The sequence below is a fragment of the Alosa sapidissima genome, chromosome 10 (genome assembly GCF_018492685.1).
Source record: "Alosa sapidissima isolate fAloSap1 chromosome 10, fAloSap1.pri, whole genome shotgun sequence".
NCBI classification, from domain to species: domain Eukaryota; kingdom Metazoa; phylum Chordata; class Actinopteri; order Clupeiformes; family Clupeidae; genus Alosa; species Alosa sapidissima.
The window spans coordinates 33,302,275-33,318,209 of NC_055966.1; the positions used below are offsets into that span (position 1 = coordinate 33,302,275).

The 15,935-nt window shown below is 46.6% G+C and overlaps 1 protein-coding gene across 1 annotated transcript in view; it reads right to left on the reverse strand.

Moving 5' to 3' along the window:
- Window positions 1–1,699: 1,699 nt before the first annotated feature.
- megf8 (multiple EGF-like-domains 8) overlaps window positions 1,700–15,935 on the reverse strand; it is a 47,246-nt gene continuing 33,010 nt past the window's right edge. Inside the window, 10 exon segments of the mRNA XM_042106286.1 lie at window positions 1,700–5,351; window positions 5,701–5,827; window positions 6,785–6,915; window positions 7,613–7,777; window positions 8,241–8,433; window positions 8,890–9,058; window positions 11,172–11,367; window positions 11,773–11,987; window positions 12,811–13,021; window positions 15,420–15,546. Of these exon segments, the coding sequence (XP_041962220.1) occupies window positions 3,765–5,351; window positions 5,701–5,827; window positions 6,785–6,915; window positions 7,613–7,777; window positions 8,241–8,433; window positions 8,890–9,058; window positions 11,172–11,367; window positions 11,773–11,987; window positions 12,811–13,021; window positions 15,420–15,546 (3,121 nt within the window). The 3' untranslated portion in view covers window positions 1,700–3,764.

Sequence of the window (15,935 nt, forward strand, 5' to 3'; positions counted from 1 at the left end):
CTTTCTTTTCTCTTTTCACACCACTTCCTCGGGTGAGGTAATTCAGTCTCATGGATATCACTGCTTTGCAGGTGATATAGCTACTCAGCTTTACCTGTCTTTCCCACCTTATGACTTTTGAATTTGGATTTCTGCATGCCTTAGGGATATTTCAGTGGATGAAATATTAACTCCCTCAATCTCTCCAAAACTGAGTTTTTGGTGTTTCCAGCTCATACAGCTATTCCCCAACAGAATAAACATCCAGCGCTTGGTCCATCTTCAATGAGCCTGACCGATTAGCCTACTCTGAGCATAGCTTCAGCTACAAAGTCAATAGTCATGTTGGTTTATCCTTTACAATATCCGGAAGATCAGACCTTATCTGACACAATATGCCACACATCTTGTGCATTGTTCTTTCCAATCTGGACTATTGCTATTTATTGTAAACTGGCCCACCTGCTTGTGAGACCATTAAAGATGATTAAGAATGCAGCAGCATGTCTGGTGGTCTTTAATCAGCCTAGGAAGACACATGTAACTCCTCTGTTAGTTACTCTTCATTGGCTTCCTAGGCCTAGCAGCCTGACTTAAATTCAAATCCACTCTGGCCTAAAGCATAAGAGGTTCAGCACCTTGCTATTTGAATACATGATCCATCTTTACATCCCTTCTTGCCCACTCTGCGGTCCTCTGATGAGCGAGCGTCTGCTGTGTCGACCATCAGGGATGGCCAAAAATACATCAAAATGTATGTAGAAATAAAATACCAAACACCCGACTTATGCCATGTATGTGTGTGTTTCTGTGTGTGCGTGCATGCGTAATAATATCTTCATTTACTTTCTTGATGTTCGGTAATAGATGTTCTACTTTGCATCAGCAATAATGACTCAATGACTAATTCAAATGAATGATAAGAATGATTAGAGGCCACACTGAAAAAAAAAAAACCCTGCTGGATTTACTTGATTTTATGTGTACATCGGTTGCACATGAATGTTGTGCCATAGTATTGACAAAGCATGGTTCATCTCAAAGCATAACATATGATACAACTCAGCTCCAAGTTCTACTGGTCCCTAAACATAACCTTCTTTAAGAAAATTGTTTGATAACTGTTGTCAACACTGTTAGCTGCGTGAATATCTGTCATGGAAACAGTCATGGAAACACAATGAAATGGTGACATCAGGAAATCCCATGTGTTCATTTGCCTTACTGGTTCAGTACGTGGGTGCTTCACATTGATCTTACATTATTCTGTTGGGATAAATTCATTGCTGTGGTAAAATAGGTCAGTTCAGCGTAATAATTGTGTTTAAAAGAAAACATGTTTTGTGGTTTAGTAACTTTATTATGCCTCAGGGCATTTCAACTTTATTTGAAACTATTATGTTAAACTAATGTAGTGTTATACTGGAAGTCACTTAGGACCAAAGCATCTGCCAAATACCATTAACATAAACAAGTCCATCCTGCTGGACATTTAACTGAGCTGATGTAGCGCCCCCTATAGGTCAGATCACCAAGTGCGTCTACTGTTCTAACTCTTCTGAATGAATAGTTCAAAAATCATCAGATTGTCTTTATGAATATCTGAGAAAATAACAACAAACATTTTGTGCTAGGGCATAATTGTTTATTTCATATTTTATCCCTGTAGACAAAAAAGTGTGAGAGAAAACTAATTTAAAGAAAAGTCCGTAGACCGAGACACATTTTAGTGTTTTATTAGATTTACCGACTGCAGACCAGGACAGCAAGTCAGTCAAGCATATGACACCATCTTCTGTACAAGACTTCCTCTCTTAAAAAAGACAAGCCAACCAATGTAATGTACAAAAATGAGAGAAATAAAAAAAGCACAGTAGCAAACAACACAAAATATCAATAACACAACCTGAAACACATTAACACTACCTGTGGATGCTGACTAACTGATGTACATGATCGACAGAGGGAGTGACGCAGACTGAACAGTGTTCCGGAACTCACCAGGCTTCTCTGTAACCTGGACATTGCACTGTCATCAACATACAGTAATGCTGAATTCCAAAGAAAAAAATAGCATACTAACTAGTGTTTATCAAATATTTTGAGTATTCAGTCCTTAAATATATATCACTTATGAGGGCATTTGGACTTAAGAGTTCAGCATTAACTGTGCGAAGAACTCTACTGTCTTACAGTCATAGATTCTGTCACATTTAATTTGATCAACTTTATTGTGTGGTGAAATATCGGACATCTAGGTTTGGGGTACATCAAATACTGCTTTGCTAGTAGCTAATATTACAACTGAACATACATAAAATAAATCCAACAGCAAAGCAACAAAATCCTTAAAATGAAAATACTGTAATTTCATGATTAGGTCCTTTCTTTATGACTATTTTTAATAGTCTCTCACCAGGAGGCAGACTTACATTTGACTGGACCATTAGTAATATTCATTTATTGTACATTTTCTCTTACTTGTGGTTATTTTCTAGCTTTCCCTTCTACAACCAATCAGAGTATGAAAAAGAACCACTGTAGCTCTCATTGGCTGACTCAATCATCCAATTAAAAAGAGCTAAAAAGAACATAACAGTCTAGCATCAACATGGCCAAACTAGTCCATCAAGCACATCAAACTTGTTGTGAAAGATAACCATACCAAAAGAACCAAACAAACAAACAGACAAAAGGGCTCACAGAGATGATAGAGTTCCTTCATGAAATGTGTGCGTGTGGCCGAGGAGTTCCATGGTGATGACGACCTTGACCCCCCCCTCAAAAAAAAAAAAAAAAAGAAGAAAACTAAACAATAACATAAAATAAAATAAAATAAAGCACGTCCAAAACAAGAAGGCTTAGAAAACAGCCAGACTAACCCTTGATATCCATCACAAGTCTTGCTCATGCAATGAAATACAGTCACAGCACCTCTGTTGAAAAAGGCATTTGCAGAGAAGGTTTTTAAAACAGGAAATACAATACATACTGTTACAACCTACATCAAGGAGGGGTAGATGTAGACACTGACTCCTATATAAAAATGTGAACACAACTGAGCCGTTATGCGTTTCAATTTACAAGCAGTTTCATCCTTGTCATGAAACTCTACAAACACAATTTCAAGTGTTTGTTTCCCTCGTCTTGTTTGTTCCCCTAATGTTGGACAATCAGGTTTTTGAACATTCACGTCCACCATATCTTTGCTCTCACTGGCTGTTCAGATTGTCACTCAAGGGATCATAAAGCACATATTGGTTCTGATGCAGGTACACACCTTTCCCATTGGTCAGTCCTTAGGCAGTCTGTCTGAATGGGCAAAGCCGATGGCCAAGCATAGTGCATTTCTGTGGGCTGCAGCCTTGGTCATGTGACATTGAAATGAACAAAGAAGCCATAAATAGACATGTTATGTAAAAGAGGTTGCTTAACTCATTAATTACACAGTGTATGTACATGGATGTGAACACATTTAGCCATCTGACCACGCGTCTCACTCCCCACCTTTGTCCCTATGTTTTTTGGCCTACACTTTTTAACACACTTCAAGTAACATTTCAGAACTTTCAGAGAGCTTTGTAACCTTCAGAGATGGTCTCCCTCTCTCTCTCTCTCCCTCACTCTCTCTCTCCCTCTCTCTCTCTCTCCCTCACTCTCTCTCTCCCTCACTCTCTCTCTCCCTCACTCTCTCTCTCCTCTTTCACTCTGCACCTCCCTTTTTCTTGCCCTCTTTGGCCTCATCTCACACATGTCCATCTCCCCCAGATCATGCTCTTGACCGCTCACATGGCCATGGTGGTGAGGTGCTGATGTCCCAGCAGGCCCTTGCGTCCTCCGCCGGCCCCAGTGTGCGTGCCGGCGCCGCCGCCGTGGCCGCAGTACTCCTGCAGGTTCTGCCGCAGCGTGACCAGCGCCGAGCCCAGGCAGGCGCGGTTGGGCGCCAGGAGGCCGCCGGGCAGCTGGAAGAGGACGGTAGCCACGCCGGCCATGCCGTCGTCCGTGGGCTCCAGCGTGATGGGGCCCACCTTGAAGGAGGAGTAGGAGAAGCCCATGAGCTGCGAGAGGAAGGGGTCGGAGCGGCAGAAGTGCTGGTAGCTGCCGTGGGTGGTGGCGGGCGGGTGGTGGTGGTGGTGGTGGTGGTGGTGTGCCGGCGGGTTGGCCGTGGAGGTGGGCGCGTAGTGGTGGTGGGCGTTCAGGTAGTGCAGAGGCAGGTGCTGCCCGCTGTTGCCCGAGCCGAGGGCCGCCAGGTGGTGGTGGTGGTGGTGGTGGAGCGCGGTGCCCGAGCTGGGGTCCTGCTTGTAGGACGGGGCCCCCGAGCGGCCTCTCTGACCCATCACCACGCCGCTCAGCTTGCCGCTGCGGGCTTGAGCCAGCGAGACGCTCCCGCCGTTACCGCCGGCCACTGGCAGGTAGATGAGCTGCGGCTCCTCGGGCTCCAGGTAGACGGTGAGCTTGGCGAAGGGCCGCGACGCCATCTTGGTCATCTCCTGGATGTGGCGGCGCTGCTCGCGGCGGAAGTCCAGGAACTGCTTGACCTTCCAGAGGAGCACGCAGACGGACAGGAAGAGGAAGAAGCAGGAGAAGAAGACGGAGAAGAAGACAAAGAGGTCGATGTGCGCCTGGTCCTGCCGCAGGAAGAGCAGGCCCTGCGACTCCCCCCCCCGCTCCTCCGTGCCGACGCCGCGCAGCGCGATGTAGAAGCGGCTGGACTTGAGCGAGTGCACCTCGTGCGGGAAGGTGACCACCACGCGGTCGCGCACCTCGCGCACCACCAGCACCGTCTGCGGCTTCCACACCGTGATGTAGGTGATCAGGCCCTGGGCCTTCTCCTCGCGGATGTCCCGCTCGCCCACCCCGCCAGCGCCGCCGCTGACCCCAACTGCCCCAGCTCCTCCCGACCCACTCCGCCCGGCGTGCAGCTGCAGCGGGGCGCCCAGCAGGCCCGAGGACGCCGACGACTGGTTGGCGAATACCTTGATGGGCGACGGCTGGAAGGGCATTTCCTTGTCGCCGTGGGAGACGGGACTGGCGCCGCCGCCGAGCACGCTGGCCTCGTCCTCGATGCGGATGTTGTGCACGCCCGAGCGCTGGTCCACGTCCACGACGAAGGTGTCGTGCGAGTTGGACACGTACACCTCCACCTCGCCGAACGTCACGTCGATGGTGACGCGGATGTCCACGTTGGTGAACTTGGGCTGCGCGGCGAAGAAGACGGTGCGTCCCCGCGGCAGGTTGCGGATGGACGGATCGTGAAAGCAGTTGGTCTGCGAGGTGGGGTCGAAGCAGCACTCGTTGTCCACGTTGAACTGCCGGTAGCACTGGCGTCCCTTCACTGGGGAGCCATTGAAGGAGTCCTTGCACTTTGCACACTGTGGACAAAAGACAGGAAGTGTGAGAGTGAGGCCGTGTCCTAACAGGATCCAAACGAGCGACTGTTAATTTTATCTGTCTACACCAAATCTGTTAAATATGCCCTTCTATTGCGTCCTATTCACGCTGCTCGCATCGCTTGCAGTCAGGACACTCCAACTGAAAACAATGGAATTAAACGGATTTTATCGCTAAAATTCCCTCGCGTCGCATCTGGTTAGGACATGGTGTCACACAGACAGGCAGATGGCGCAACCCAACAACAACGACGACAACAACAACAACACTACATTTCATTGAAGGGATGACCGTTCCAGAGGGAGGGTGTGGCAGCAGTAAAGGACTGACCTGTAATCTGTAGCACTCTTTGCGGTCATTAGCAGTCGGCAGGCAGTTGACGGTCTCTGTGTTGTTCTGACAAGGGCACCCGGAGCCGTCCATATTACAAGTGGAGGCGTGCCCGTTACACTGACACCTACAGGCGAAAAGGGGTAAATGCAAATGCTTCTGAATAAAAGTACCAAAAAACTTCAAATAATAGCAAATAATACATATATAATTTGCATGTGTTTAACAAATCAGTTAATGTAAGACATACTATATTTTCTCTTAGATTATTGGGAGCTTTTAAAAACAAACAAAAAAACTATACAAGCCTAAGTCTAAGCAGTCAATGGACATTGAAAGTTTCTGAATGAAGGCAGCAGTCTGACTCATCAGGAAAAATGCATAATATAAAATCAAAATACAAAAACTATGTATTTTGAACAACATTAGCACAGTCTTTTCAGAATCGCAAAGACACAGTGTGCACTAACAGTAGCACTAAAAAAACAGTAGCATAAAAAAGAGCCAGAGTTTTCATGTTCCACACAAACCAAGGGAATGTTAGAGGAAATGAGCATGCGAGATGTGGGAGAATGAATGTGCAAAATGTCAAGCATCGAACATCCCTCACTGAGGCACTTGCATCGATTAACTGTGGAGGCAAATGCTCACATCTCAGCACTTCCTCTCTGTGTTGAAATTATGATTGGAAAACAGCAACCTATTCAAACTTTGGAAAACAAGGCCATCATGGAGAGGAAAAGAAGGTTGCTAACGTTCCACAGGGGAGCGGCAGTATTAGCTCCCATCCATATGAAGCGTCCTCTTCACACAGACGAGCAGCAGCTGCAATAGCTGGGATCCCTCACAGGAGATCAATACGAGGAATGAGAGACGGACAACCTTGAGGCGGCGCTCAGAGGAGATTGGACGCGCAGGGGAGCTCATTTGATTCCATTTATTTCACAGCGCATACTGCGGGATGTTTTTCTTTTTTTTTTTTTGCATTTCCCGCGATGCTCTATTTACAGTGACGGCAGGGCAGGGCAGGGCAGGGCAGGGCAGGGCAGGGCAGGGCAGGGCGGAGCAGAGGTCAGGGACTCACTTTTCACACTTCCCCTGCAGCAGGAAGTAGCCCGTGAGGCAGTTGTCACACTTGTCACCCATGCTGTTGTTCTGGCAGTTCACGCAGACCACGTCGTCCTCGGTGGGCCCCTTGGCCACTCGCTGAATGATCTGCAGAGAGAGAGGTGTGGGTGAGACCGACATGTGAAAATGACCTCAATTCCGCATTGAGCTCAGGGCAAGTTATGTAACATTACACGGAAAACATCCTAAACATTCATTTATAATGTTCATGTAATTTAATCATAGCTAGCACATCTGCATTCTAAATGGTTTCTCTGTTTCTTGTAATCATTATGGGGGCAGTTACAACACAAGGTGAGAACGATTTCAATTAACACAGTGTCTGGTGTGACAGAAAAGGAAGAACATCGGCATTCACATTTCTTAGTAGATGTTATCTGGCATTTTTGGTATCTTTTACCTGTATGGGAAGTACTACAAATATCAGAAATGATAATATTAAAGAATATTTGTGTTTATGTCCACATTTGAAATATATTCCTTGTATGCTTCCCAATACATTTCATTGGCCTTCCATTTAATGTGGTCTAGAATAGTAACCTTTCTGAGACCAAGGATGCCATTTGCCTCATTAGAAATGTGCTTGTGGTTTTCTATCCTTTGAAACATAGAGCAGGCAATTACTAGAGGTGGAAACTAATTACATGGTCAAATGTGATAGATGTTAACTGACAGTGGGAACAACAGCTATAGTGATGATATTAACTGGAGGAGGTAAAAGCACAAAGAATTTCTGCAAATGACCGCAAATGGCATCAATTTCAGGAATTAGCTCAGTGCTTACGCTGTCGGGGTCCAGGGGGTAGTTGTTGATTAGCGCTTTCTCGTACTCGTCCCTAGAGAGGCAAACGGCACTGTTGCCACGGCAAATCTCACGGCACGGCCGACAAGTGCCGCCGCCCACCGCCGAGCCCACAAACAGAGGCTTACACTTATCACACGACTCTCCCTGCAGGGAGAGAGAGCGAGAGAGAGAGAGAGAGAGGGAGAGGGAGAGAGAGAGACAGACAGACAGAGAGACAGAGAGAGAATTTAAAGAAAGGGATGAAAAAACAGAGAAAGAAAAGGGTAGAGGTGTGGAAAAAGTAGTTGATCAAGATGTGCAAAAGAAAGTCACTATATGTGAAGTACACTTAACACTGCATACTATAGATAACTACTGCGAGTACACTTAACACTGCATACTATAGATAACTATGGGTGCGTTCATAAATTGCCACTCCAAGCGCTCCAAGCACACTTAACACGATAATTTGGAATTATCGTGTGTTTATTCAGAGCTTCACACTCTCGGAGTGTCCAGAGTGTGTCAGATTGAATTTACGAACGTACCCAAAATGTTCACACTATGTGTTGATCTATAGTACGTGTGAGTGTGTGCTTGCTTGCGCATTGTTCTCTAGCTAACTTACCACAGTGTTGTTGTGGCATTCCAGACACTTGTCCAGCTGGTGGACTCCGGCACAGTTGCTGTGCTTGTTGCAGTGGCACTCGGACGAGCAGTTCTCCCCAATGAAGCCGAAGTGGCAGCGACACACTCCGGGCGACACACACGTGCCGTTCACACATCCCTGAGGACACACCGGCTCACACTGACCCGTCACACTGCAGGACACAGAGAGAGAGAGAGAGAGAAAAAGAGAGAGAGAGAGGAGGGAGGGAGGGAGGGAGAGAGAGAGAGGAGGAAGAGAGAGAAGGAGGGAGAGAGAAATAGAAAAAAAGAATGAGGTAGCAGGGTGAGATAAAAAGGAGATAAAAGATAAGAATAAAATAGACGCATAATCACAGTGGCAGGAACAGAAAAAGATAGCCCCTCACAATATTTACCATTCTATGCTTCAATAACGTCCTGCCCTTTCACAATATGTTCCTATAATGTCTGGCCTTAGGAAATAATCTCTCACAATTTCCCAGCTATCAGCACAATCTTTTCATGATAAATCAGCTGTTGAGATATTCTACAGTAATCTCTTAGCTGTGGTCTCATTATTTCTGTAGCGTGTGTGTGTGTCCTGTTGTGATGTCCTTCTATGAGGTGGCCCTGTGGTGCTGGTAGTGTACCTGCTGAGCACGTAGCCCTGGCGACAGGTGCAGTAGTAGCCCTGCGGCAGGTCGTGGCAGTCCTGCGACTTGTTGCAGTGGTGGTGACCGTTGGCACACTCGTCCTCCTCTGGGCAGTGCAGGAAGGACCAGGTGCTGTTCCATTGCGGGCACATGTCCTCGTTCACTCCTACACACACACACAAACACACACACACACACACACACACACACACACACACACACACACACATAGTTGATCAGTGAAGGGAGTGGAGAGCTTACAATTCATTAATTGTCTCTATCTGTATGTTCCAATAGGTACAACTCCTCACTAAACCAACACATTGGCAATCAAGCTGATGGTGAGTTAAGTTCCTAAACACTGGCACATACTTATTATACACTTATGCTCACTGTATTCAGATTTATCACATATTTATTATTAGGGCTGTCAATCGATTAAAAAAAATAATCTAATTAATTACATACTCTGTGATTTTTAATTTATAATTTTTCCTATGAAAGTATTTAAAATATTTAAATTCAAATGAATCATTGAATAATCAGCATTAGTGACATTAAAGTTCAAAAACTCTTTTATTATTATTTTCACTGTTCAAATAATGGCCATAATAATCTATGATATGACCTAATATGCTGAGGAAATAAATTCAAAAGTGCTTCGGGAAGAAGTTTTTTTCACATACAAGGCATTTCAGGCCACAGATATAACCTAGGGGACACAATGAAAATAAATTAACACTCCCCTCAATGTCAACACTTATTTCTTTGCATTGATGTGCGACTATAGAGTTGATGAACTCCGGTGATATGCAAATTCTTTGCTGCAGACATTGCAGAGGACTTTATTTTCAACACTTTTTATCAATACCATCAGGCCGTTTTTTAAAATGTTCCAATCAATGATCCAGGCAGCACATTTTCTTCTCTCTCCTTCATTTAACAGTCTAATTTTTACTGACTAGAACGGCTCTGGGTCAAAGGTCATACAGAATCGATTAATCTGCACTCATTTTTTTAATCAGTTATTTTTTCACAAATGAATTAATCGAAATTAATCAGTTATTTTGACAGCCCTACTTATTATACACTTATGCTCACTGTATTCAGACTTATTATACACTTATGCTCACTGTATTCAGACTTATCACATACTTATTATACAGTTATGCTCACTGTATTCAGAATTATCACATACTTATTATACACTTATGCTCACTGTATTCAGCCTTATCACAGATTATTATACACTTATGCTCACTGTATTCAGACTTATTATACAGTTTTGCTCACTGTATTCAGACTTATCACATACTTATTATACACTTATGCTCACTGTATTCAGAACTAGATGTACCGCAGAGCGGTACAAAATACGACCGCCGCCCAGTCCAGCACATTTTTTCTACAAAAATAAATCAAGCTGAAAGGCCTATATGATTCTAACGGTCTCACTAAATTGCATTATCCACACTCAATTCTCACTGGTATCTGCTAGACAACAAGTACCAAAACATGATTAGTTCATAGATTTCACATGTAAAATTAATTTTATACAACCCCACCCCCATCTTGCCTGTTCATAATTCTGAGAAATTCTTGAATTGTGTGCATGTGTGCGTGTACACGTTTATGTTTATGTGTGTGGGTGTGTGTGTTTGCCTGCGTATGTGTGTCTGGGCATGTGCATGCATGCGTACATATGTCTACTGTGTGAGTATGTGTCATACGTATGATTACTGTGAATGTATGTGTGTGCGTGTGTATCTGTTTATGCACATGTGTGCACATGGAATGGGTTAACATGACCCCTGGAGGCAAACATACGGAAAAAATTGGTCATCCTAGGCCCTACGGTTCTCAAGATATTCACAGAAAACTGTGTCTGCCCTACCCTCCTTTCAGGGGGTCCAGTACAGCGGGGGGGCTACGGATTAAAACGAAAAACGATGGTTCCATGCTATCCATATGGGGAAAAAGAAAAAAAAAAAAAATAAATCTGACTAAACCTATATGACCGCCGCTTCGCTGCGCGGCGGTCATAATTATCACAGATTTATACAGTTCTTCAAAACTGAATCTGAAACTTTCAAGTTCTATTTAAGTGGCAAACCATAATTTCAAAAGACACACTGTGAGAAGTATCTTTCCTCAATCTGGCAATAAGCCGTATAACATGCAGGATAATGTATTGCCCTTTGGTCATTATTGGAAAATATATTAGCGGACGATACATTATCCCTTATTCATTCTCCTACCACCCCCAGTGATTGGCTCACCGTCCAGGCCTCCCTGCAGGCAGTGTCCAGCTCCGTTGCCGCCGCGGGCCGCACACCATCCGCACTGCGGCCGGGCGATGCATTGGGAGCACTGGTTGAGCTGGGAGCACTGGGGCGAGCAGGAGTCCCCACTGGACAGCAGACGCCCACACTGGCCCGCCTCGCAGCGCAGGGGCACGAACGACGGACTCATACACTAGCAGAGAGGGAGAGAGAGAGAGAGAGAGAGAGAGAGGGATGGAGAGAGGGAGGGAAGGAGGGAGGGAGGGAGGGAAGGAGGGAGGGAGAGGGAAAGAAAGAGGTCAAAAAACTAAACAAAGCCTTAACTGGCCTTTCTGGCTTTAAACAATACATAGTGGAGCTCCTGAGCAAATGCAAGCAGTAAAGCAACAGCAAGGGCAACTGCCTTTACCCATATCTGAGCTGAAGTAGACATATTTTTCCCTGCTGTAATGTCTCAGGCTGGAAGCTGTTATGAAAATGTGCTTTGTGTGATGATACTGTGGATGTGTTTATGGCTGAGCAGAGAGAGGGGGGGCAAGGTGCCACAAGACAACATGACCCCAACATGACCCCTGTTTGTGACTGTGCTGGCTGGTACCTGCTGCAGTGCCATGCTCCAGATGCAGTGCTGCCAGCCCCCGTCGGCCCCGTGGGAGGCCAGGCACTGGGTGCAGCCGGGCAGCTTGTGGCAGGGTTCAGGGCAGGGCAGGGGTGGAGACGACTCCACCTGCATGGGCGACACGTTCAGCAAGCCGTAGCTCAGGCACGTCCAGTCGTAGGTGGGGTTGACGCTCACGATGCGCCGTGTCTCGCCTACACAGACACACACACACACACACACACACACACAGATACACACACACACAGAGTTGATCAGTGAAGGGAGAGCTCACAACTGGTCTTCTTGCAGGACATTCAGTTCCAACAGCAAATCTAATGAAATATGAAAATATGATGCTCTCTTTTCAAAAATAATGCTGCTTCTGAGATGTCTCGTAAATCATCGTACACTCACCCGTACAACATGTACCAATGACTGGCTTTAGGAACGCCTGTCTCTCGAGCCACGAGGGGCATTAGCAGGAGGCTAGTCATTGTTATTGTTTTGTGCTACATGTAGCCTCTAGCTAAACGGCTGGAAAACAAATTGTTACATTGTATTGCAGGCACAGCAAGACTGTGCAATGCATGAATTGGTGACCGGATTGAAGCAGCAATGTAATCTAGTGTGTAAGAGCATTACATCAACTTTAACATGACCACATACTGTAGTACATATGCAAAAAAAATACATGTCATCTCATCTCAACTATGGGCGCAGCCATGTTTGTTGTAAGGTTGTACCCTCAAGTACTCCGAGGTAATGTGGGCGTGCCTGCCCAAAATGCCGCAAGAAAGCTGGGTAATTTACACTTTCCAACTTGGGCTGCGGATTTACGAGACATCTCGAAAGCAGCAAAAGGGCTTTGTTTTCATCTAACATGTGATTATCTTGTGATCACATTTCCAGTAGACCAATAATATCACAAGACCCACAACCCACAACACACACACACACACATGGCCACATCACACACACAGATACACACACACACACACACACACACAGATACACACACGGATGGCCACATCTCACCCGTGCGTTTGAACTGACGCGTCCACATGCATTTCCCAGAGGAGGTGCACTTGGGGCAGTTGGAGGCCTCGCAGCTGGTCTCGGCGCAGTTGCTGGACAGAAAGACCTCACGCTGGTTGATCTTGCAGTCGTGCTCCGATGTGCAGCTCACGGTGCTGCTCATGCACGCGCCCTCAGGGCAGTTGGTGCACCACTTACACTGCAGGGCAGGCTGGGGTGGGAGAGAGAGAGAGAGAGATACAGACCCAGTGGGAGGCTCAGTATGGATCTCACACACACACACAGCATTTCTCTCATGTCTTCTCCCTGCCTCGCTCTGTGCCTGTAAACATCTCACACACACAAGAGGCGCTCTCGGATTCTTCTGAAGTGTATCTTTTCATGTTCAGGCCAATTCACGCCAGAGATTCACCATAAGACAAAACTGTTGCAGAACATCAGGTGATCAGAAATGAGATGCAGTGGTGTGAATTTTAGAGCAGCAAACCATCATTGCAAACCATCTGATGCAGGTGTGAAAGATCCATCTCAAATTGCAACAAGTTACTGGTTTTCAGTAACTGCCGCTCGTCTTGTCATGAGTCTTTGGTCAGAGCTGGCGCTAACTGCCGGAGGGGATTTTGAATGGTATGTCTCCCACAGCACATGTACACACAGATGCACATCTAAGTTCTATTTAGTTTCTACTGACCGCCAGAGGTGGTGCTTTCAGCACCTGGATGTCCATCGCACGCATGTGCAGGTCGAGTGTTTGTATCAACAAAGTGACCTGGGTGATGTACTGTACGCCCTGTGCCCTGGCACAAAAGGTAAGCCCACCCAGGAAGTGACCTCTTTGCATCTTCTCGCGTTGGCAAGCAGGTTTTGGAGTTTCAAAAAGATTTTGGCGTCGCTGGAAATCTCGTTACTCAAACGGGTTGGAGCTGTGAATTTACCCCCGCCGAAAGACTGCAACTAGCCCCCTTAAAACGACTGCACTCATTACACATTGAAGGTAAGACCAATTTTTTTATTGACGTTGGGTTACGGTCACACCGCATGGCCAACTTATAGTCAGCTGTGTCAGTGTTCACGCCGTTCCTGAAGCTGTGTCAAAGAGCATAGGAGTTACCTCTTTGGTTAAATAACCTTGCATCAAGTAGCCTAGGTGGAGATATGGCGGAGATTCCCTCCCGCAAACGTTCTTTTCTTGTAGCAGAAGGGTGACTATTGGTCCCACACTCTGGTGAGCCGCTTTCTAAAGGGGGTTCAGCGACTGAGGCCTCCTCAAACAAACCCAGTGCCCTCCTGGGACTTGCCCGTTGCATGCACTGTGAAACCCCCATTTGAACCCCTGGGGGGTATAGAGTTGAACTGGCTGTCCATGAAGATAGCCTTTCTCTTGGCCATTACATCAGCAAAGCGGATAGGAGAACTACATGCCTTGTCCATAAGCAGAGAGCCTGCGGGGGGTACAGGAGTAACCTTATGGCCATAACCCCTCTTTTCTACCAAACACCTATTCGTCCTCATACATCAACCACCCCCTTAGGCTGGCAGCCTTTGAACCCCACGATCAGGGATCTGAACTGGGGTTTAGCGCTGAGCTTTTGTGCCTCGTACGGGCACTCAGGGTTTATCTTCAGAGGACCACCCAAATCCGGCAATCAGACGCATTGTTTGTCTGTCATACAGGACCAAAACGAGGCCTTGCCCTGTCCATACAGCGGCTAACAAGATGGGCCACATCGGCCGTGCTTACAGGAGCAGTGGTCTCCCAACCCCCTCTCATGTGCGGGGCCACTTCACCAGGAGTGTGTCCACTTTATGGGCAGTCCTACGAGGCGTGCCCCTCTCAGACATTTGTGCAGCAGCATCATGGGCCTCAACCTGCACATTTGCTAGATTCTACAGGGTGGATGTCGTACCACATAACCCAGTGGCTGCAGCTGTACTTCCTACGCCTTCACAGCATCCCTAACAGCCTTCACAGCATCCCTAACAGCCTTCACAGCATCCCTAACAGCCTTCACAGCATCCCTAACAGTAACAACTCCTCCTGACTTTGTTGATATTAGCCATCCAGGTGCTGAAAGCACCGCCTCTGGCGGTCAGTAGAAACGAAATGGAACGATGGTTACGTATGTAACCGTGGTTCTACGAGTTCAGCACAACAGTCACTCGGAATATTCACGAGAAGATTGCCAAGAGGTCACTTCCTGGATGGGCCTGCCTTTTGTGCCAGGGCACAGGGCGTACATCACCCAGGTCACTTTGTTGATACAAACACTCGACCTGCACATGCGTGCGATGGGCACCTGGATTCCATCGCATTCGTTCTATCCGAACCTCATAGAACAGTGCATTTCGTTCCATCCGAAACTCATAGAACCGCAATTACATACGTAACCATCATTACCTGGCCCTGGGGTATTGGGAGTAAGTCAACATGAGTAGTGTGTGTGTGTGTGTGTGTGTGTGTGTGTGTTTAGCATAGCATGTGTGTGTGTGTTGGTGTGTGGTGAGCGATCTGGTGCATCCCCCTGGTGGATGCTACACATTGGTGGTGGTTAACGAGGTTCCTCCTTCACTATAAAGCACTATAGAAATGGCAAGTTGTTGTTGTTTACCTGTATGGGGCTGGAGAAGGTTTTGGGGTGTCGGGCGAGGCACTCGCTGCAGGTCTTGAGCCTGCGGCACTCATCAGGCAAGCGAGGGGTCGAGGAACAGGGCGACTGGAGACTGGAACAGCCCAGCCTGAGAGAGAGAGAGAAAGAGAAAGAGAGAGAGAGAGAGAGAGAGATTAAAGAGGGGCATTAGATGACATTCAAACAGTGAGGGGGAAAAATGAACAAAAATGCACAAGGTTACTGAGAGTGAAACACCAATCACATGCCTCCAAACTAGTATAGGTACCGTGTTATGTTGTGCACAGTGTAGATGCAGTCAACAGGATCCTGGTACTGTAAATGTGTGTGTGTCTGTGTGTATGTGCATGCCTGAGTGTGTATGTGTGCGCCTGAGTGCATGTGTGAGCAAGTGTGAGCAAGTGTGTGTGTGTGTGTGTGTGCGTGTGTGTGTGTGTGTGTGAGCAAGTGTGTGTGTGTTTGTGTGTGTGTGTGTGTGTGTGTGAGCAAGTGTGTGTG